This window comes from Phlebotomus papatasi, chromosome 3 (assembly GCF_024763615.1).
Source record: "Phlebotomus papatasi isolate M1 chromosome 3, Ppap_2.1, whole genome shotgun sequence".
Lineage (NCBI taxonomy): Eukaryota > Metazoa > Arthropoda > Insecta > Diptera > Psychodidae > Phlebotomus > Phlebotomus papatasi.
In genome coordinates this window covers 88777-111029 of record NC_077224.1, presented here as the reverse complement: position 1 = coordinate 111029, position 22253 = coordinate 88777, and the positions used below count along the sequence as shown (strand labels likewise).

Here is a 22253-nt window from a genome sequence, read left to right as displayed (position 1 = left end):
ATGATCATCATTGGGTGGGGAATGTGGGATTTACTTGACTGAATCCGTTTGGATGTTTTAATGTGACTGTCATTGCTAGGTGACAGAAAATGTCAAAGAATGACAGCTTTGTCATTCTTGTTGAGTGGAAAAGTCTTTCAATTAAGATAGATTAAATGTTCATCTCTGATTTATCTATCTAATCAATTGGTGAAATTAATAGTGTGAGAATTACTTGACTGAATCAGTTTTGATATTTTCTTGTAATGTCATTGCTAGGTGACAGATACTGTCAAAGAAAGAGAGCTTTGTTATTCTTGGTGAGTGGAAAAGTCAATGCAATTGATATAGATTAAATGATCATAATTGTATGAAGAGTCTGGGATTTACTTGGCTGAATCTGTTTGAATGTTTTAATGTGACTGCCATTGCTAGGTGTCAGCAATGCTCAAAGAATGACAGGTTTGTAGTTACTCAAAATTACAATCCTCTCATAATCATATTTCATGATGATTTAAAAATTAGGTACCATCTAATTTTTATTTCTAAACTACTGGGACTATCTCGACCATTTCTTCAGTGAATAAGCATTCCTATAATGCCTATAAATTTCTATAAGTCTTGTCCTCTGAAGTCGAATATCCGATTGAAAAATCGCAGTGTTTGGTGCTACCCCGTGTTTGGTGGTGCCCCAGTTTCCCCTACATAATGACAAAAGCGTATTACTTTAGTCAATTGAATTACTTTCAACTGCTTCTTCCTAATGAGATTGCGGGCATATGACACTTAGAAAAAGGTCTTTTGATCCTCCACTTCTATCACTGGAAGGTGTTCAAAATTGTATTTGAAGCGTTTCCTAGAAAGATCCTGAATGTATTTCAATGAATATCCATCCCTGGAATCTATTATGGAAACTTCCTATGGATTTTTTCGCTTGTTATTCCTATTCCGCTTTCTTTTGCTATGGGGCTGTTAAGATTTGTATGAATTTGTCAGTGATCAAGTCGAGTAAAGTGTTTTTTTTTGTGGTGTTCTCGAATTTCCTACATTCAAAATTTAAATTTGTCATATGACATTGTCATACAGTTAGAGAATGCGTTCCTTGATACTCCTATAGAGTCTCGTGTTGATAATGAATATACAAGGTACAAAGTACAATCCTCAGGTCGCTGACCTCCTTTGTAACCCTAGGATATAGAAGTTTTAATATGGTTAGCTGTTTTAAATTGAAATCCTGTAGCTATTTTGAAACTTATTCTAGCCGGTTCTATAGGATCAAGCACAACCGTTCCCTATCCGTTATTTGGGGCGTGCTCCTTGGATAACTTCATAACATGAGTCAATTGAATTTAGATAGAGTTAATTACTATCACTGCAATATAAGTTGATATGATATATTGATAGTTAATAACACGGTGCGACAAAATTTACCTTTTTGTGGGTGTCTTTGACGAGAGTGCCAAAACTTGTTAGAGGGTCATTTAAGGACCTCAAATCTGCAATCCGTTTGTCCGGGTCACCTCTAGATTTTTTTGAAAAAGCATATTTAGTTTTTTGATGTTTTATAAAATTCAAAAATTCATATCTCCGGTTCTAATTATCCGGTGGTAGTCACATAAAGCTAAACTGACGCGTAATTTCATCCTCTATAACTCTTGTGAACATATCAAGCATCTACGATGAAAATGAAGTATATTTTTTAAAGATTTTTTGAAAAAGGGCACCTAAAATGGTGCATTTTTCTGTGTTTTTTCCATCTTCTAGTAATTTTACCACTTTAATAGAGCATTTTATATGTCAAATAACTATGCCTAAAAGTTAGAGAATTTAATATTCCTTCATATCTTTTTGGTTTAAATTATCTATCCTAATTCGTTTATTCACAATAATTTATTGAAAATAAAATGCATTATTATAAAAATAAAATCTCTTATTATATATAATTATTTGGTATCTTTGTCTAACCTACTGAAGAGCATTCTCTTTTGCACTCTCACTTACACATTTCATATAAAAAGAGGCGAAATGAAAAAAAGAGACGTATAAAGAAATAGAGAGAGAAGAATAGCTGTTATGAGTGCCAAAAAACTATTCATCTCTCTTTATTTCTATATACGTCTCTTTCTTTCATTTCGCCTCTTTTTATATGAAATGTGTAAGTGAGAGTGCAAAAGAGAATGCTCTTCAGTAGGTTAGACAAAGATACCAAATAATTATATATAATAAGAGATTTTATTTTTATAACAATGCATTTTATTTTCAATAAATTATTGTGAATAAACGAATTAGGATAGATAATTTAAACCAAAAAGATATGAAGGAATATTAAATTCTCTAACTTTTAGGCATAGTTATTTGACATATAAAATGCTCTATTAAAGTGGTAAAATTACTAGAAGATGGAAAAAACACAGAAAAATGCACCATTTTAGGTGCCCTTTTTCAAAAAATCTCTAAAAAATATACTTCATTTTCATCGTAGATGCTTGATATGTTCACAAGAGTTATAGAGGATGAAATTACGCGTCAGTTTAGCTTTATGTGACTACCACCGGATAATTAGAACCGGAGATATGAATTTTTGAATTTTATAAAACATCAAAAAACTAAATATGCTTTTTCAAAAAAATCTAGAGGTGACCCGGACAAACGGATTGCAGATTTGAGGTCCTTAAATGACCCTCTAACAAGTTTTGGCACTCTCGTCAAAGACACCCACAACGTGTCGCACAGTGTAATTGATTAATACTTTGTATTTTGATGTAAATGTCAACGCTAGGTAATGAAGACTGTCAAAAAATGACGGACATAATGATTTCTTTACTCGATCTCATATTACTCTTTCATATTAAAAGATTTAATATATATCTATCCATATAACATTCAAATTGATGTGGGATTTAGGGTATACACAGAAATTATCTTAGTTTTTGCCCCTTTCAACACAAAGTGAAAGATGAAAACAAAAAAAAATAATATTGAGAAAAAAACTTGGAGAAGACTTTCGAAAAAGGTCTATTTCTAAATCACGTTTCTAAACACTTTTGTCCACAGAGACGAGTCTTTTTCTTTCCATTGCGTTTGCGTGTATAAATGGTGGTCTATGTGCTTCGTGTTGCTGCTTTTCATACTTTTTTTTGGGAAGAAATGGAAAATTGTGTATGCGCAAGCATATAACACAAAAATGGTAATATTTAGCAATTGAAAATCAGCAGAGAAAGATAAAATGGCGAGATTTTTGCCCAGTTTACTTGATATGACAAAATGACGATGTTGTATGGTGGAATATGAAAGAAATCACAGAGGTGGGCAACGCCAATGTTGCCACTTCGGAGTCACACATAAAAGCCGCGAAGTGTGTTCACCTCTTCTGACGATCGTATTAATTCTCCTTGACACTTACTTGGGAATGTATCAAGATTGAGTTTGTGATGAAATACAGAATCGCAAACATCGAAATTATCTCTATATAATTGATTTCCATACCATTGCGAGAGATTATCAGGGAAAATTGTTGGTTTTTTTTGTGCAGAATCATTATGGATTGACTATTATCGTTTTTAGTTTATTCAATGAAATCTCAATGTAACAGTCTTTCTTTTTTCTCATATTCAATGTTTTCACCCGTATGAAAATTAAAGATGATCTCGTTGTGTGTTGGCAGAGGCTCATTTTTTCGTGAAAGTTTCACTGACTACGCTGAAAAGTCAATTTCTGAGGCAATGACCTCTTCTTATTTCTGTTTTGCATATTGAGGAAAACTTTGTTATACACGAATTGGGTCAATTGGAGGTTTACTTATATTGGAAATTTTTCATTCGTCTTCTAAACTATACGGCAAAGCAATTTAGATGGTAAGTCTTAATATTAGGCTTAGATTCACGACTTCAATACATGATGTTTAAGTTATTACAATTAATCATTGGCAAGTTTATTCAGGCACTGATACTACGTGCTTTTAAACGCTCAGATCTTTAAGCTTATTTCACACGTGAGAGAAATAGATATAATAATAACATTTATGAACAATCCAGTAGTTATCTTTTTTAGGGTTATAGGATAGGGGAAGAATTTAAAATATTGTCGACACTATTTATTGAACGTTCGTAGTCTATATGAAAACTTGCACATTTCACTTGCATGAAAGTACTTGACAAAGAGTGACGTGTGTCACTAACGTTCCTTGTGATAAGAATTTTGGTACATGCTTGCTTGAAGCAAAAGCGAGAGCATCTGTAAGTATAAGGAATAATAGAATGACTTTTTTGGATACTATCGTAAGCGGTAAACCATTGCCGCTCTGAATATGGATAGGGAATGCTCACTCCCTATCCATATTCAGAGCGGCAATGGGTAAACTCCCTATCCATATTCAGAGCGGCAATGGGTAAACTTACTACTGTAAGATCAAAATAATCGAGGACTTGGGAGTACTAGGCGCGACTGGTGGTAGTGGCCCGACAAGATTACTCTTATTAAGGGTGTGTTGATATATTTGTTGTTGTGTTGATATATGTGTGTTGATATATGATACAGCTCAGGATTAACTGAATCGGTTGTTGAGAGCGCACTCTAGTAAGGCATATAAGCTCCCTACCTAAAAAAGTCTCATGCTCATCGGAAGGCATTTTCACTAATAGGCCTTTTAAAAGATACACAACCTTCACCTCTCACTTAGAGGGCTAACCCTAGGGACAAGGCACTTTGTGTACCCAATCAGTTTTTACGGATTCATAATAACGGCAAGGACTTTAGCCGCGGAACCAATTAATCTTACACTATTGGCAGGCTGGTTCTACTTTGATTTAAGACGGGTCGCTAAAATTGACCTTATTGACATCAATATCCTCCAGTTCCGTATCCCTAATGAGCTGGCGTGTTAGTCTATGTCGTCTGTAGATTAGAAACATACGTTATTCGTTTTCTCAAAGCACTGAGGTTTAGAAACCAATCCAATTAAGGCGTCCTTACTTAATGACAATAACCTCAGAATATATATACGGTCAGTTATCGTTCTTGATCACATACAAGACCAAAAATCATTCGTAAGTTTCGCAAATTTATTTTCTAATGACCAAGGTTTCAGAAATATAAAGTTTCGGACTTGTTAGGATTATAGGACACTTGTAGCTTTTCTTTAAAGCTCAGACTGGAATACGCTTGTTAGATTGAAATAGTCTTACTTTCTTTGAGTAATTGTGGTTTGATTCCTATTAAGTAGCTGTGAATGTTGACTCAAGGTTCGCAAGGTACGCTGTGGAATATAAAACATTGAAGTTAGATTTCTCCATCAGAAACTCACCTATATTGATCAAACCTTGTTTGACTAATATTCTCCATAATTGTTAAGTGAACAGATAATTATTTTCGGTTGCACAGACCGATGTCGTTTCTGTATTTGTGTTACCCAAAATCAGAGAGACTTAGGTTTAAGTGGTGCAAACACCTGAGAACGACCCTCAGGCTGGCCGAGCGTTGAACGAATTATTTTGCCTCAGGATGAACGCTATATTCGTGTGGGATATACTAATATGATATAACTTTATAAGCCACAGGAAAGGGATTTTACACTTATCGCGACTTTTCGTCTTAAAATTTTTAGAACAAACGTTAATTGTTTTGTATTGACCGGAGTTCAGATGTCGGTGATGTATAAGATCTATTCATCACTTGTACGTGTTTTCTTCCTGCATCTTCTGCATGTATTGTTATCCTGTATACTGGGATAACTAATTGTCTACTCCTAAGGGCCCAGAGCATGGAGCTCCATATTCCTGTTCGCTCAATTGAACCAAGATTGACTTCTCTATACACGAACATACTTTTTGCGGTTCTACCGACTTTTACCTTATTTCTTGCTTATTCCCAAAATTAATCTTAATCAATTCGCACGTATTCAGATTTGCAGGCATTAGTAAACTCAGTTATCCTAAGCCTATCTGGGTTTATCGGTAGCATTTAAGTTGTACTGTTGATTGAATATGCTTCAAACCCAAAAGGTACCACAGTCTCAGCTTTAAGGACCAAACGTATAATTACTCTGTGTTTAGATTGTTCTATATCATTTTATTTCAAAGATTGCCATACTTCTGAAAATTTTTCTTCTGTCTGCTTCATTGGGGTCCAGTTTGATGTGCTACAAAACAGGGATTAAGTGGAAAGATATCTTCCAAAAATCTAATTTCAATAAAACGAAAACATAATACTATTGTCATCAAAAGAAATTTCCTTAGCATGGTTTTTGCTTACTGTAAAAAAAAAGTTCTTTCACGGATTCTTCAGTTTTAAATAACTTGGTGAGAAGATGATACTCTACATATTGATTCGTTTTCTTCTGTAGGAAAGAGATGCTTCAAACTGGGGTCTCACTGTGTGAAAGTTTTTCAATCTCTGTTCGCGTCAATGCGGTGCTCAATGTGTACAAATGGAAGATGACTGAGCGGGAGGTGAATAAATATGGTAGGGTTACGGGAAAGAGGGGTAGAGAGTAATAGGGGGAGGGAAGAAGTGGGAATATATGCAAAAATACAGTATTGATCGAATAGTGAAAAATGGGGATTAAGTGAACTCGGTTCGGCTTTTTCTACCGTCCACCAGCCGGAGAAGTTTTTTTTTATTGTTTTTTTTTGTGCTGGAATTGTTTGCGAGGTTACTTCAACAATAATGCAATGTGCATGGTGAGTAAAGTGAAGTATGTAAGAATGAGAGGGTATGACTCAAGTGAGAGTGAGATGGATAGAATTGAAGCTAATTTAATTGAATATTGCAAAATACCATTACTTTCTAGTTCCAACGAGAGATACTCAATCGTCAGAGTTGTTGCTTTCAAAATGGGATGTATTCGATACACTGTCATAAATTATCTTTCTTTTTCCACCAATTCTGTTAGATAATTTTGCAGTGTTTCATTGGTATTTTTTTTATACTTATATCTGGCTGCTGGTACTTTTCTCTTGGCCACTAGAGTTCGTATAGGAGTAAGCAAATATCACAAGCAGAGAGGAATATAAAAAAAAAGAAGAACGAAGCACATGAAAATGACGGTTTTCTGGTGAGACGTCGCGGTGAATTTGTTGGGCGTTGGCAAAAGTGTAGAAAAGGGTATTTTAATATAAAATACGAAGGACAAGAGTTGAATAAAAAAAAAATGAAGGGAAATGTGCTACTATATGGCCTGTATATACATATACCCTCGGTTGAATTGTTGGTGGAAGCAAAAAAGAAAAGTTCCACAGAAAAGGCAAAAAAAAGTTTTCATCCCTCGATTTTCGCCGTTTTATTCACAATCAGGGTGATATTTTCTCATCGCAGTGTTGGTATAAAATCAATGACAATTCTTGTATGTTTCTCGAGGTTTTCTACACTATGCCACACTCCATAAATTGCGTCGTAGAAGTAATTAAGGGGATGAATTTGTGCTGTGTTATGACCGATTTGGTCGAAAGGACCTTATACTAAGGGGAGAGTCAGAGCTAAAGGGACAAAGGCGTGTCATGGAAAGTCTCAGAGTTTTTAAAGATGCAGAATGTTTTGAAGAGAAAGGAATGATTCAGAAGCGAATATTGAGCATAACATAACATTACCTATCTTTATCATTTCAATGTGCTTATAAAAGTCAAGTCTCTTACCAGACTTAAAATCTCTTTAGGATGATTTTGTTCTTGAATATATATATTTTTCGTGTAATATTGCGCGAAGGTAAGGGAGACAGAGAGAAATTGTGGAAGCATTTTTATAACACAAATAATACATAATGTAAAAATGGTGTTTTAACTTAGATACCTTCTCTTCCACTCGACAGATCAATATTAAACATGCCTTTTTGTACATAAAAGCGTCAAGCTCCTATATAGAAATAGCAAAAGCAGCCTTCAATATAGAAGCAACCAGAGAACTTATATAGTATATGTATGTATATTTATCACCAAATATACATGGCTAGAATTCTCGATATCTTGCTCTCTTTCTTGTGCACAGTTTTGTGCCTCCGATTTTGTATGTGACACCAACGAATGTGAACTCAAATCCGAAAACCAATTGTACAAGAGAGCTCTTTTGACGCATTCATTCAACTCTTCTCACTTCCACACAACATCCACCATCTCCCTCTTGCTATGTTGCCAAAGGACTAAAATATGCTCTGGAACATTGTGTCTTCCTACACGAAGGTGCTTCATTCCCGGAAATTTTATACAATCTAACTTGAAGGTATAGTCTTTGTCTAAATCTCTGTAAATGGTATGTATCGCGAGAACCAAATACCTTCAATCCTTTATGACTTTGCATAGCAATTGTATTCGATAATTTCGAATCCTTGGATTTTATAGAATTAAACTAAGAACCCTGATCTCGCAAGCTGAAATGCTAGATTTAGAATAGTCTTACTCCGTGAGATATGTTATCACTATTACCAAGTTCTAATCATATTCAAGTAATGACATATTAATACTAGCAAAAAAAAATAGATGTTTGCATACAATTGCAAATGGTGCTTTTGAAATTTTACCATAGGGGAGGGTGGGGTAGTTCACGCATGCATTACTTCATCTTCATGACCCATTAAGTCATGAAGACGTCATTTGAACGTTTTAAGTGCAACGTCAGCAGAATAACTAAAATTTTACCAATTACATGGCACTTTAAATAGTTGTGAAAAAGAATGTGGAAGTTTCGACTTCACGGTGACTATTAATTTTGCTTTGCGGCCATCTAAATAAAAGATCATAAAAGAGCGGACATTAAAATATTGCAGAGGCAAGATGTTTCCTATATTTTCAATATTGCTCCCATCGTACCGTAAAACTTAAAGTTCAAGTGGTATTTGTTATTGTAGGGGGAATTTGTAATAATTAGAAATAGGGAATAAAAACCAATAGTGAGTAGTTTACCCAAAGCCCTAATTTGTCCCATTTTTCAGAGCCAGAGTCAGGCGTAATTTGCAATCGGACCTTTTTTTTAAATTTTGAAATTTTTACAGATTTAGATAGACAAAGAAAAGAAGACAAAAAATAACCTACAATGAAGAGTAATTCTTCTTCTTCTTGGTCTTTTGCTTATCTAAGTCAGTGAAAAAATATCAAAGTTCCAATTTAAGTCATATTGCAAATTACCTAATTGTATTCTAATGTTAAGGCCCCTGGAATACTGTGAAGATAGCCTACACTGAAAAGTATTTCAAATTCAATTTATTTTCATTTCTTGATTTTATTTCACATTTTAATACCTTTTATAAATGAATAAGGGAAAGAGCGCTCTACCTTTGAACGACTTAAGGTTCGAACAACTCAAAAAATAAGTTCAAAAATCAACTCAACTTTTAGAAAGTTTGTGGCACTAGACTAGCTATTAAAATATAATATAATATTATAATGGGTTAAATTCATTAAAAACATATTGAAAACCGAGTAGGAAAAAGTAGTAGGAAAAACATATTAAACCGAGTAGGAAGCGGTCACAATAAATTTGAAGAGGAATTTATAAAAATAAATCAATATCGTTTTTGCAAAACTTTAGCAAAATTTCATTTAAACTCTCTCATTTTCTCTTTAAGAGAAGCATTGGTACCTTTATATTATATAAATTATATGAACGGAGTTTATTAATGTAGATATTAATATGATTGTTTTCACAGACTCTACCTGGAATAATTTTTTGAAAAAATTGACAAATGTATTTGGCATGATAAACACAATGTTAATTTCCAAAATTCTTTCTTTAAACCGGTAATTATCAAACAGGCTCTCAGTATGACGTCATATTTTTTCAGTGGTTCCCCATTTTCAGTAATGTAACTTTCAGGTTCCTCATGACTAAGCCAATACGTCAGATTTACTAAAATTTACGTCATTAAAACTAGTTTTTGCTATTTGGGCTATATATGCGAGTTTTGCTGTTTGAAGAGATGGCATATAACTCCTGCTTATCACATATGTATCTTAGAAATTAGCACCTTAGTTAACACTGCTGTTATTGCTTACAGAAATATTGACATTTTTCGATTTAAGATATTATACACATTAATAAAATAAAATTTCTTAATGATTGTGAACAAATTTTTTTGAACAATTTTTTGTATCCTCAAATATTCAGACAAAAAAAAAAGAACAAAAAAGTAATATAGAACCTTAAATTTGATTTAATGACGGACTTACGCCAATTAGGTTCCCTTTAACTTAGATCCAGGGTTACTGAAAATAATCTTACCTACCATTAGCTTGTCTGGGCTTATTACTTATTTTACTATTTGGGGCTTGATAGGTAGAAAATAGAAAATAAGAAGAGTAGCATTTTGTAACTCGGTGGATTAGATCTTGCTAAAACATTGTGAAAAGGATGTTCGTTCCTAATTTTGAAAATATGTTTAATTAAATGGACATATAAAACATGCTAAAATTTTGTCAAAAGGACGTTGTTTTTCAATTTAACTATCTCACATTTGACATGGAAAATCATCTCTTTAACAAAGTTTTAACAAGATTGTGTTGGCTGCCGAATTGACAAAATTTACATATTCTGCATGAAAGAACATTCTTTTGACAAGCTTTTCTTGTTCATTTGATAAAACTGTTTTTTAAAGACAATATAATAGAGCTTATTTTCAGATTTTCAGTAGCTTTTTACGTACTTAACAAACAAGTAACAAGCTGATCTTTTCAAAGTACAAAAGAGCTTCTAAAAAAATTAATTTGATCGAAATTACTAAATACTATTTCAAATGTCCTAAACTTAACTGGAATTTAATGTTTTGTTTTAAAACGATATAAATCTGTCATTGAAAATTTTGTTTTTTATTTTATTGGATATTTTATTAAACTAATCAGTAATTTAAAATCTTAGTATTGATTTTAAATATCTGATCCCTAAAGTAATGAAAATTATTGTCCTGCTGAAATACTAAATTTTCATCAATTAGATTTTGTTTACACAATGGAATGTGAATTTATAGTGTGATTATCCCTTGGATAAGTTGTTCATTGCTACAATAAATCATTATGACAGAGATCGTGATATAGGATTCATTATAAACACATATAGTTACATTTATAGCCATGTATATAAAACACTCTTCTCTGACCGAAGAGATCTCTTTTGAAATAAGTTGGATGTTTTTGTTGTGTGGAAAGCTAATGTACACGAAGAGGGCAAATCGTCACAAGGGGGAGGTTTGGAAAAATTGATGAAGGAAAGAACAAGGAGAAAGAATTCCCCATGTAAACAATTTTTTTTTCTATGGTTATTGGAGAGTTTTTGACTTTCCTTCTGCCAATGTGTGTTGCTTATGTTTTCTATTTATATCGACAGTTTTTCGGTCGGTAACTAAATAGAATTCTCAAGCGATAAGAGGACAACTCATAATGGGGTACATTTGAGTCAATAAGAATGTAATTTGTATGTTTTTCTAAATGTTACTCTCTCTCTCTCTGACATATTATGAAATAGAATTATCGTTATTAGTTGGTGAAGGAAAATACATGTTTGTATCATGGTGAGAGTGGAAAAGTTGCTGATTTCTTTTGAGTTTGGTGGGCTGACTACGAAGTGTATAAGTTTTGAAAAATTTTGATATGTCATGCTTTAAGAAATTTTCATTATTTTGTAGTAGTTTATTGAACGTTTAAAAGGATAATCTATATAAATTATTGATTATTTATTTATAAAGGCATAAAGAGATGATAATAGAAATCTAGAACATATAGTGAGTATTTTATAAGAAGGTATGGACGTTTGGAACGGGAATTGACCATAGATGGCTCTAACTGTCAATTAATTGTACAGTAGACTCTATCAAATTCGGGCATTTGAAACCAAAATGTCACCCGAATTAGAGAGAATTTCGTGCGACAAACTTTTAAAAATGCAACGATTTTTTTTTCATCTGCATACACATATTAAGTTTACATACTCATATTTGTTGGAAATTTCATGAAAACCCCTTAATAATACAAAAACACATCAGAAGTAAGACAAACCATGGCAAATTTGAGCATATTTGCTTCTATTGATAATGATAATCAAACTTGAAAAATGTCAACAAACTTTTTTCAAATTTAACTGCTGCCCGAATTAAAAAGTAGTCCGATTTTAAAAGAGCCGAATTAGCGAGAGTTTACTGTAGTTAGCTGCATTGTCGTCATTTTGTCTTGTTGAAATCTGATAAAGATTTGCAAACAATATAAGTTATTCTAAATCTAAATAAAACACAGTTTAGAATGTTAGTTGGCCAGCTTACGGGACAATATTCTTTAGACTTGGCATTAAAAAAAATTAGCTGCTTTTACAGATGAAATTTTGTGATAGTGTCTGTCTTTACATCCTGTGCTACTGCACAGCAATTGGAATACGCGGGGGATATCGAGGCCGAACTATTTTTGCCTTCGTCATTAAAAAATCCCAACTAACAGCTTTTTGTCCTGTATTAAGGACGCCAAAATAAACCCTTTAAACATTGTCTATGGATATGAAGGATCTGAAGAGTCCCGCAAAGACTCAGTTTACTATATTGTATCCTTTATGGCACTGCAATAGCTTTTTCTTCAGAGACAATCTTTACCGCTTCCATATTTCCGAACGCAAATTGAAGTGAAATGCCGGTGCCGGATACAATAGACTGACCAGTCACGGTGCTCGGACTTTTTTTTTAAACTACTTCAACACTCATGATGATAATAGTAACCTTAGTAAATCACAGTCCTGATTGAAATTTTAAGGTATTAAACGAGGAAAACGTTGAAGAACGCGGAAAAAGTGTGATCTTGGGGGGGGGGGGCATATTCTGTTATTCGGAACTTTCTCACGTGCGTACAAAAATTACGAAATACACATTTTATGTCCTCTACATACTAGAGAAATTTATGTCCATATTGAAACAAATTCTCTACGCTTTTGTAAGAAAAGCTCTTGAATATGGACATAAATTTCTCTAGTGTGTAGAGGACATAAAACAATGTGTGTTTCGTGATTTTTGTACTCACGTGAGAAAGTTCCGAATAGCAGAAAATGCCCCCCCCCCTGAGGACTTAGGACCATCGATTGTAGGTCCTTTGTATACATTTCCTTTTCTTAATTGGTACCTGAAAATTTTATAGGCTAAATAATCTCGAGGATCAACCTGAGTCTTTTTGGGCCATGACACTCGCTAAGTTTGACTCTGTCCGGATTACTTCTTATTTCGAACTTACTTATGTTTTTTTATTTTATTTTATGATGGTATATTGACTAAAAATCATATTTTTTCCTTATTGTAGAGAATTTTAAATGATTTGATCGTACAACAAAGTTTCATGTTGATTACTCAAAAGTCTGTGTCGCATCCGTAATGTAATGACAAGGCATACACTTAGGATGTTGAAAAAAAGTTCAAGAAGCAATAAGATGTGCATCTCTAAAGAGTGAGTGTGAATGAGATGGATTGATAGTTAATAGGAAATATAAGTTGCATTAAATGCACAAGAGAGTTCAGTTATTTCAATGGTTGGTTGGAACATTGTGAGACAAAATCGGAATTCCTAACGAGATTTCTCTGACTAAAGGCATCACGCATCAGCACACAAAAATTCAAACGAATGTCATTTATACCACCACATTCTCTCTTTTGCTCACTAACTTCTCTTAGTTCAGTTTTCTGTGCTATTCGATAAGATGTTTGTGGTGTAAGAAAAAAAGTGGTATTTTATCTCCATCATGGTGAAAAATATGATTGAAAAGATGGAAAAATATGTCACTTGCGGTTGTTTAGTCTGTTTTTTTTATTATTGTACTTGCTACATCATTCTTAACTCAATTGACAGTGTAAACTGTCTCAAATGGAATTTAAAATCTTTTACTACATTTTAATTGATTTTGTCTACAAGTAGAGTATTTTATTTACGATTTTCTATCATTAAGTTGATTTATTACGTATTAAAGCGTGAAAAGAGATGTCAGTCATACTTTGAATATAACGTAGTGTAGGTGGGTGAACAAAAAAAAATTGTATAATTAACTAATTTGCAATTTTGATCGACATTGGTGATTATATTAAAGAGATTTTTGTCAGCCATTTTGTACGTGACGTCATTTTATTGTGAACTTTCTGAGTTTTCCCATCGCGAATCGAGAGATTCAGACCACAAGAGAGCGACACACAATTAACATTATATATATGTACACATGTGTAAAGATCCAAGAGAGTGAGAAACGAATAATCTCGTGGGAGAGATTGACTTTAATACATATCAACATCTCGGAAAAAGCTGAGCACATAGACTATTTTTGAGAGTGAGAGAGAGATGTGCGCGCATCATCGAACCCACGTGGTTGCTGGATGAGTGAGGGAGAGTATTGAAATATTTGTGAATGTGTGTGTGTGAGAGCAAACGTCAAAAGTATATAAGTGTATGGGTTGATGACGATTTCTTTCTTTAATCTCTGCATGCATCAAGTCGGCACTTCTCAGAGAGTGGGAAGCACATGCTACAGGGAGACTGTCAATTGCCTCTCTCTATTTGTCAATTCTCTCTCTATTTACAGGGCTGAATTGACAGATTGATAAGGTTATATACATTGCTAAACGTAGATTTATTTTCTCCTAATTTTCCATCAATGAAAATATTTCCATTAATGAAAATCTGTCATTTTCTCTTGAGAGGTTTATTTTTAAACCTTTTGGGGTTTTGTAAAAACTATGGTATTTTTTTGGGAAATTAGTGGAATTTTCATGAAAAAAGAAACGGTTAGGGACGAAATCGAGTTGAGAGGATGTAAGAATGTGGGAAGGATGGGATGTCTATCCACGGCAGATCAAAAGAGAGAGAGAGAGAAATCTAGAGAGAGATGTGCGTGGGAGAGTATCCTTGAGTCATCACATTACCCTAGGTCCATATATTGATTCCCGTGTCTCTTCACCTAGAAGCCTAGATACAACTCTGGATGTTGGAAGAGGGTGGGAGGTGTAGAAAGAGGGGAAAGTGACAGAGTGTGAAAGAGATGGAAGATAACAAATCAGATGCAACGAAGAATGTGTAATTGAGTATGAGAGATAGAGCAAAAGATAGCACAAAAGTGAGCGAGATTTGTGTGGCAATGTGAAGAGAGACTGAGAGAGAAATGGATAAAGATTGTAATGAGAGAATCGAATGAAAATATGTTGTATATGTTTGAGAGACTTTAGTGTATTTTGTACATAAGTTCCGTGTACTTTTATGTCAAACGGCAAATAAAATTCTTCAATAAAGTCGTAAGAGATATTGCGTGTCTTTTTTCTCTTGTTTTTCTTCTTGCCAGTGCTTTAGCTTCTTTTTTTTTCGTTAGTACTTATAGTGTGTGCGAGAGGGATGGTATTAGGCCGAATTATATCGGTTAAAGTGGGATGTTGATTTTTTTTCGTATATGTGCCTTTTATTTAATATGAGAGATGTTATGTATGCGCGCACTTGTGGAAAAAGATAGCCAATATTCCAATTTTTTTTATTCACATCATGCATCAAATCCCCAAATACGAAAAATTGAACACAACTTTGGAGCTTGAGAATGGTTTCAATTGGGATAAAGTGGTGAGATTTAGCGCTTCTGTATCTCCGAAGTTTTTGAGATAATTATCTTGTGATTGGTATCACTGTGTTATTGGTAATAAAGTCTTAATTTATTATAGGTTAATTTTAATAAAAAGTGAGGGTTTTGTTGCATGGCAGTGTGACGTGAGGTCGAGGTGCAGTTTACGATTGGTCAAAACTTCTAAATATTTCATTGGAAAGTATGCTCAATAATTTTTTAGCATTTCGTTGATCAATAAGACCATTAGGTATCTTTTGTTGGTATTTGGAAACTTGCACACGAAACCCCATGTTTTTCAGTTATGTTTTCACACCAATACTTAGGTATTCATAACCACAAATTATTTTTAGCATTTCAAGTTTTTTTTGTTACATAAAAATATTTCTAAAATTTCATGACAATACACAAAATCAATATATAGAGATTCGTAATATTTCAATAAGAAGTAAGAATAAAGCTTAAGATCCCAAGGGCTCAAATTGACTCAGGCTGATCCTCAAGAATATTTAGCCTGTAAAATTTGGTAGTAAAGATTTATCCTAAACTGTCAGACAATTAGGCCTTAGGATAATCGATTAGAAGTCCTTTGCATAAAACTCCTTTACCTAATCCTTTGCCGCCAACTTTTATAGGCTAAATATTCTTGAGGATCAGCCTGAGTCTATTTGGGCCCTAAGGTAATCATATGGAATTTCACTAAAAGAAGAAGCCAAGAACCATGTTGCGAATTAAATGACCATTAAGAGAGTAAATATATAAAACCTTTGATATTTAGGAATAAAAATAATAAAAAGAAAGATGTTTCTTGTATTAAAAAGCTGAAAGTAATTCAATACAGTAGTGTATCCCTCAATATCTAGGGAATATTTTGTGCCTCAAGAAAAACTTATAGTTGCGTTTTTCACCTTGTTCGTAATTCGCCATTTTGTTTGTATTTGCGTATAAAACACAATCATCCCATCCATCGTCTTTCGTGTTCTTGGGGGCCTTTTTGCTTGTCTCTTCTCACTCACCCATTTTTGTTGCCCCATCTCCCGCACGCCACATCGACTTGCGTTCTCTCCAAATGTTCACAAACTTTACTATATATCCGAGCCTTGGTCGCCATTGTCGTCGATGCTACTGTTGTTGTTGGAGTATCAAAAATTCGCGAATAGAAAATGTCTCTCGGTTTCTATTCTCTCTATTTTATCTCAATTTCAATGTGGAATGGTAGCTATAGAGACAAAAACCCAAAGAGCCAAGATGATGTTGGACTCTGCTACCCGATTTTAATTTAATCACTCAATGCATGTAAAAGAATAATTCGTTCTCTTTGCCTTGAGAAACATGCTTCTTTTAAGAAAAAGTGAACTGCATTTGGTTGCAAATTATGAATCATAGTTGCAAAATGACTGAATGTTATCCAAAATTTACTTAGATATCACTGACTATGGATATATCATATGAATATCCTTACTGTTTGACACTTCAAAAATATTTTTTATTGTTCGTCATGTTTTTAACCACTATTGGCCATTTGTGAAAAACTTCTAAAATGAATGTTCCATCTAAATACTGATGTTAAAATTTTGTATCCTAGTTTTCAGTTAAAATGGGGTGTACCTAGGTGGGTAAATTTTTTTTCGAACGTGAGCAAACCCGGGCAGCTTTGTAGAAATAGCCATTAATTTTTCATTTCCTGTACAGGAAAATCCAAGGATTTCCAGGAATTTTGTGAGGTGGGATTACGAACCTAATAAGTACAGTAGACTCTCGCTCAATCGGCTCTTTCTCAATCGGGCGAAAAATTTTGTTGACAATTTTCACGTGTAATTATGAAGCTAATTTGCTCAAATTTGCTATAGTTCTTCCTATTTTATCGTGATTCTTTATAATTGAGCGCTTTTTGCGGAATTTACAAAGGCTTTGACGCCCAAATCTATCGATAAACCGGATGACATTTTGCCCCATATGCCCAATTGAGAGAGAGTCTGCTGTAAGAGATTTTTTGTCATAATGGCATAATTGATTCGGCTTGTGTGGCATTCAGTAATATGTACGTAACATCTTGAAACTGGAACATTATTTTCCGTACGAAGCTGCAAAAGCTACGATAGAGCGTGTTATCCGATAGACCGTACTGTAAGTCTTTTAGAAGGAATACTGAACAAATCGCGTTTGAGTAGTTGGAATAATGACTGAAACCACTGAAACTGTATATTTTTTATTTACCAAAAGCTTCTCTAGGAGATTACACTGAATCTTAGGGTTACTTAGTGTCTAACTAATAATACGATAGGAGACTTCCATAAGGAATTCGTACGCAGAAAGATATATTTTGTAAAATTGTTCGTAAAAGCTTGTACTTTTTCATAAACATTGTCGGTAATATTATTTTTTGACGAGCATTTTTTGTTATTTTACAAACCTTTGTTTGTAAGCGTTCGTAAACAAAACATACCGAAAAAACTTTGTACAATTTTGTCAGTTATTTGTAAAGTTTAGCCAGATAAACAAAAAAGTACGAACACATGTTTGTTTGTACATTCTGCTCGTAAATTGTTCATGTTACGAACGAAAAATTTGAGAAAAAAGACAAAGCTTTATGAACTTTTTATTGGGTTATACGATTTACGAGCATTTCGTAAGTTCTCGGTAGGAATCGACAAACAATTACAAATAATTTACGAAATAATTTTTTTGTGTAATCAATATAGTCTCATATTCTATTTGTTGGTATTTTAGGAGTAAGCCCATATTGATAAAATCTCAAGAATTGAAATAATAGGTGATGTGATGACTAATACATTTTTTTTTCTCTTTATGTTTCTTCTAGATGTCCGCTGGCACGCAACTGCAGATGGCACCGCAGACGACAATAGTGCAGCAACAAGGTGGCCAGACAACAGTACATAACCAGGACTCGAACATGAGCACTGGATCGTCTCACAGTGACAAAGAGCTGGAGTCTGGTGGCGGAGGTGGAGGTGGTGGTGCGACAGTGGCGCCGGATAAGCTGCCCCGGACACCATCCGAGAGGAAGAGAAAGCGAAAAGCCGAATGTGATAATGGAAGTGGTCCAGGCGGAGGTGGTGGTGTCGGGGGTGGTGGGAATGGTGGAAATGGTGGTGTGACGAGTGGTCCGCCAGCGGTGACGAACAGCAAGGGTCCACGGATGACACTGCCATTGTCGGATAGTAAGAAAATCAACGACTACTTTCACAGTAAACATCCGAGTAGTAGTCCGCACAGGCAGCATACGGGAGCCAAAAGTCCATCACCGCAGCATGGGAGTTATCCTATGTTTCCACCTAGTCCGCAGCCGCCGCTAACGAGTCTGAGTGGTGGTGTCCAGGATATCTTTAAGATGCGCCAGGCACCCGCCTCCACCATTGTCCCGCCGTCGCCGTTGCAAAGTCTGCCGCAGTGTCCACCGCCAGCGCAACAGGCTCCCTGTCCCCCGCCCACAGTATCCAAGGCCACACAGACGGACTGGTCATCGCAGGATATTCAGGAGCGGGATACGGATTTGGAGACGAGCAAAATCAAAATAGATGAGCTAACAAGGCAGTCCGATGAGCACAAGTGTCAGATATCGGCACAGCTGAAGGTGATAGAGCAGCATAAGTCGCACATAAACAAGTGCATCGATGTGGTGAAGAAGTTGCTGAAGGAGAAGAGTAATATTGAGAAGAAGGAGGCACGTCAGAAATGCATGCAGAATCGCCTGAGGCTAGGGCAATTTGTGACGCAACGTGTTGGGGCGACGTTTCAGGAGAATTGGACGGATGGGTATGCGTTTCAGGAGTTGGCACGACGGCAGGAGGAAATTTCCACAGAACGCGAAGAGATTGACAGGCAAAAGAAGATGTTGACGAAGAAGAGACCATCGAATGCTGAAAGTGGGCGAAAAAGGAATAATTCATCGACGTCATCAGCCAGTAGCAGTGGTGTTAGTTCGGGAAATAGTTCAGGAAGTTCGACGGCATCATCGTCAACATTGCACAATGGTAGCGATGCTACATTTGTGAAACCGGAACCCGTTTCCGGTGGTTATACACTCCAGGAGTACTATGAATGTGATGAAATACTGAAATTGCGGCAGAATGCCCTCAAAAAGGAGGATGCCGATCTTCAACTTGAGATGGAAAAATTAGAACGTGAACGGAATCTGCACATTCGCGAATTAAAGCGAATTCACAACGAGGATCAGGTGAGTCTTACAAAAATTCCTATTAGGGTAAATGTTGGAAAGCGAGACACTTAAGAAAAAATTCAATTTCAAATCCATTTTTAAACTGAATAAATAATTATTTTTTACCATTTTTTTGTATCATGGGATTCTTTGACAAATATTTTAACAGAATCTTAACAGTTGTTATTAAATATTGCAACCGAATAATCGGAAAATTCACGGAAATTAAAAAAATAACACATTTTGAAAAGATGGACAAAATTTTGGAAAGTTGGAGAAAAACTTTTGGAAAGTTGGACATAGTGATATTAATGACAAAATATCATACAAAATATGTAGATAATCAAATGTTGAGGGTTTTCTCTGTATACTTGCACATTTGATGGTTATGCTAATCCCTCTTTTATGTCCGGGTAACAGTTAAGGAACGCTAATTACCAAGAACTTCTTGGACGCCCAACCAAAAAGAGGTTCTGTAAATGCCACAGACGCCTCGCGTTGTCCAGGAGTTATAGCTTTAAAGCGGATGCAATTTTTAGGACATTTCAATCCCCATCCGCCCAAATCCTTTCCCACTTGCTTTGGGAGTTCTGTAGAGGCTCCTATTTGTCTTTCTCCAGGTGTTTTTGCGATATTTACTATACATTCTGTCAGAAAAAGTTGTCTTCGGAATCTGGAAATCTTTGCAGCCTTTCTCCAGGAGATTTTCTCCTTATCAGCTGCTAACTGCTATTGCAACTATTTCTCCGGATACTTAAGGATCTTTGTCGTTCTTGTTAACATGATTTCACTGCACAAAACCACCAAATTCATTCACAAAATCAACTTGTCCAAGATTTCATAAAACTTGTTTTGAAAGCAACACGAAATTAAATCACTTTTCTATCCTTTTTAAATTAATATTTCACAAATATTTTTAATTCATCTTTTAAATGGATCTGTGTCCTTTGATTTTCACTGCGGACTTAACAATATTTCACAAAATATGACAAAAAATCAAACAAAACACTTTGATATTTTCCTAGCAACTTCCCTAAGAAACAGAGAAAATGACAACTACCATGTCAAGGTTATGAATATAACGCATGCAATACATTTTTTAAATTCTTCTTGCAAGTCTCCCTTTGATTGTTTAATAACGATTTTTGCATTTTTAACTTCTCGAATAATCATAAAATTAGGTTTAATAATCTTTTTATCGAAAATTGAAATATTTAATTGATTTATTATCAAGTTTTTAAGGAGGTGTCTCACATTCCACACTGCTTTGTCCAACTTTCCAAACTGTCTCGCTTTAGGCCAATTTCCCTATCTCTACATGACTGACTGTTCCTTGTGTTGGTTCCTATCATGATTGCTTTTCTCGGCCCTCGTCGCGTTCTAAAACCACCAAACAGTCGAGACAGGGATAAACACAAAGAAAAGTCGATAATGTAGAAGCACTTGAGAATAGTAAAGGGCTAAAAAAAAATATCTAGGAGGAAGACTTACCCTTCATTTTTTCATTGGAATAGCACCGTAAGAGCTAAGATTCTAAGACAATATTGTTGTTTTTTAAGAACAGTTCATTAATTGCTTCCGCAAAATCATTTCTGTGCTCTTTTTGATCCGAGAACTCTAATTTTTTGAAAAATTGAAAAAAAGAGATTGTGAACAGCGAGATTTTTTTATATCTTGTATTTGAAGCATTTGATTTTGAAAAATGAAACTTTGTATCGGTTTCCGCAGATATTAAGGGTAAACAGAACATCTGGCACCACTCTGCGATCAAATTTATAACTGGGCTTGTATTTTAATAAATTGAAATCTTAATTTGCATTTATTATGCATTTTATTAAAAGTCGCAGAATATAAAATCTTGAAATCTTTTCTCTTGATCGGCAGTTGAGATTTTCTTGAGTTTTTCTTGATCGGCAGAATAGATCCCTGAGTTTGCAGTATCATATCATTTAACTTTTGTAGGCGAAGGTGTAACAGTCGACGTAGCGTAACATTTTTTACGATTGTTTTTTTTTTTTAAATAAGCATTCGTATTTTGTGTTTTCTTTCAATCTTATCTATCTGAAAATATAATGTAACGCTGATGCTAGATAAAATTGAACTTATTCAAAAAGGGCATGCATAAAACTGCCTGATCTTCCTCTGTTAAAAAGATAACTGAACTAATAAAGTAGGAGATAAATAAATTCTTATGGCCCATATCTGTGTTAGTCTTCCTGAAAGTGTTTTAGAAAGATTCTTGTAATATTTAATTGTTTATTGTAATCTTGACTTATTTATCAATAAGTTTTGTTTTAAATTGAAATTTCAGTCACGCTTCAACAATCATCCGGTGCTCAACGATCGGTATCTACTGTTAATGCTACTCGGAAAGGGTGGCTTCTCTGAGGTGCATAAAGCATTTGACCTTAAGGAGCAGCGCTATGTGGCTTGCAAAGTCCACCAACTGAACAAAGACTGGAAAGAAGACAAGAAGGCTAATTACATTAAGTGAGTGACTTCCACCAAGTGGCAAATGCGAAAAAAAAGAACAAGAAAATGTTTTTGAACAAAAAAATGATCTCTC

At 34.6% G+C, this 22253-nt stretch overlaps 1 protein-coding gene across 19 annotated transcripts in view; it reads left to right on the top strand.

The window, feature by feature from the left end:
• Nucleotides 1-22253, top strand: part of LOC129806331 (serine/threonine-protein kinase tousled-like 2) — a 93465-nt gene that overhangs the window by 63879 nt on the left and 7333 nt on the right. For 14 of the 19 annotated variants that reach the window (XM_055854857.1, XM_055854865.1, XM_055854862.1 and 11 more), the window contains 2 exons: nucleotides 18329-19705; nucleotides 21999-22177. In XM_055854857.1, coding sequence (XP_055710832.1) covers nucleotides 18329-19705; nucleotides 21999-22177 — 1556 coding nt within the window. Of the gene's footprint in view, nucleotides 1-6527; nucleotides 6657-13441; nucleotides 13930-15133; nucleotides 15510-15567; nucleotides 15834-18328; nucleotides 19706-21998; nucleotides 22178-22253 lie in introns of those variants that run through there. The other 5 variants (XM_055854873.1, XM_055854874.1, XM_055854858.1 and 2 more) reach the window with 5 other exon arrangements.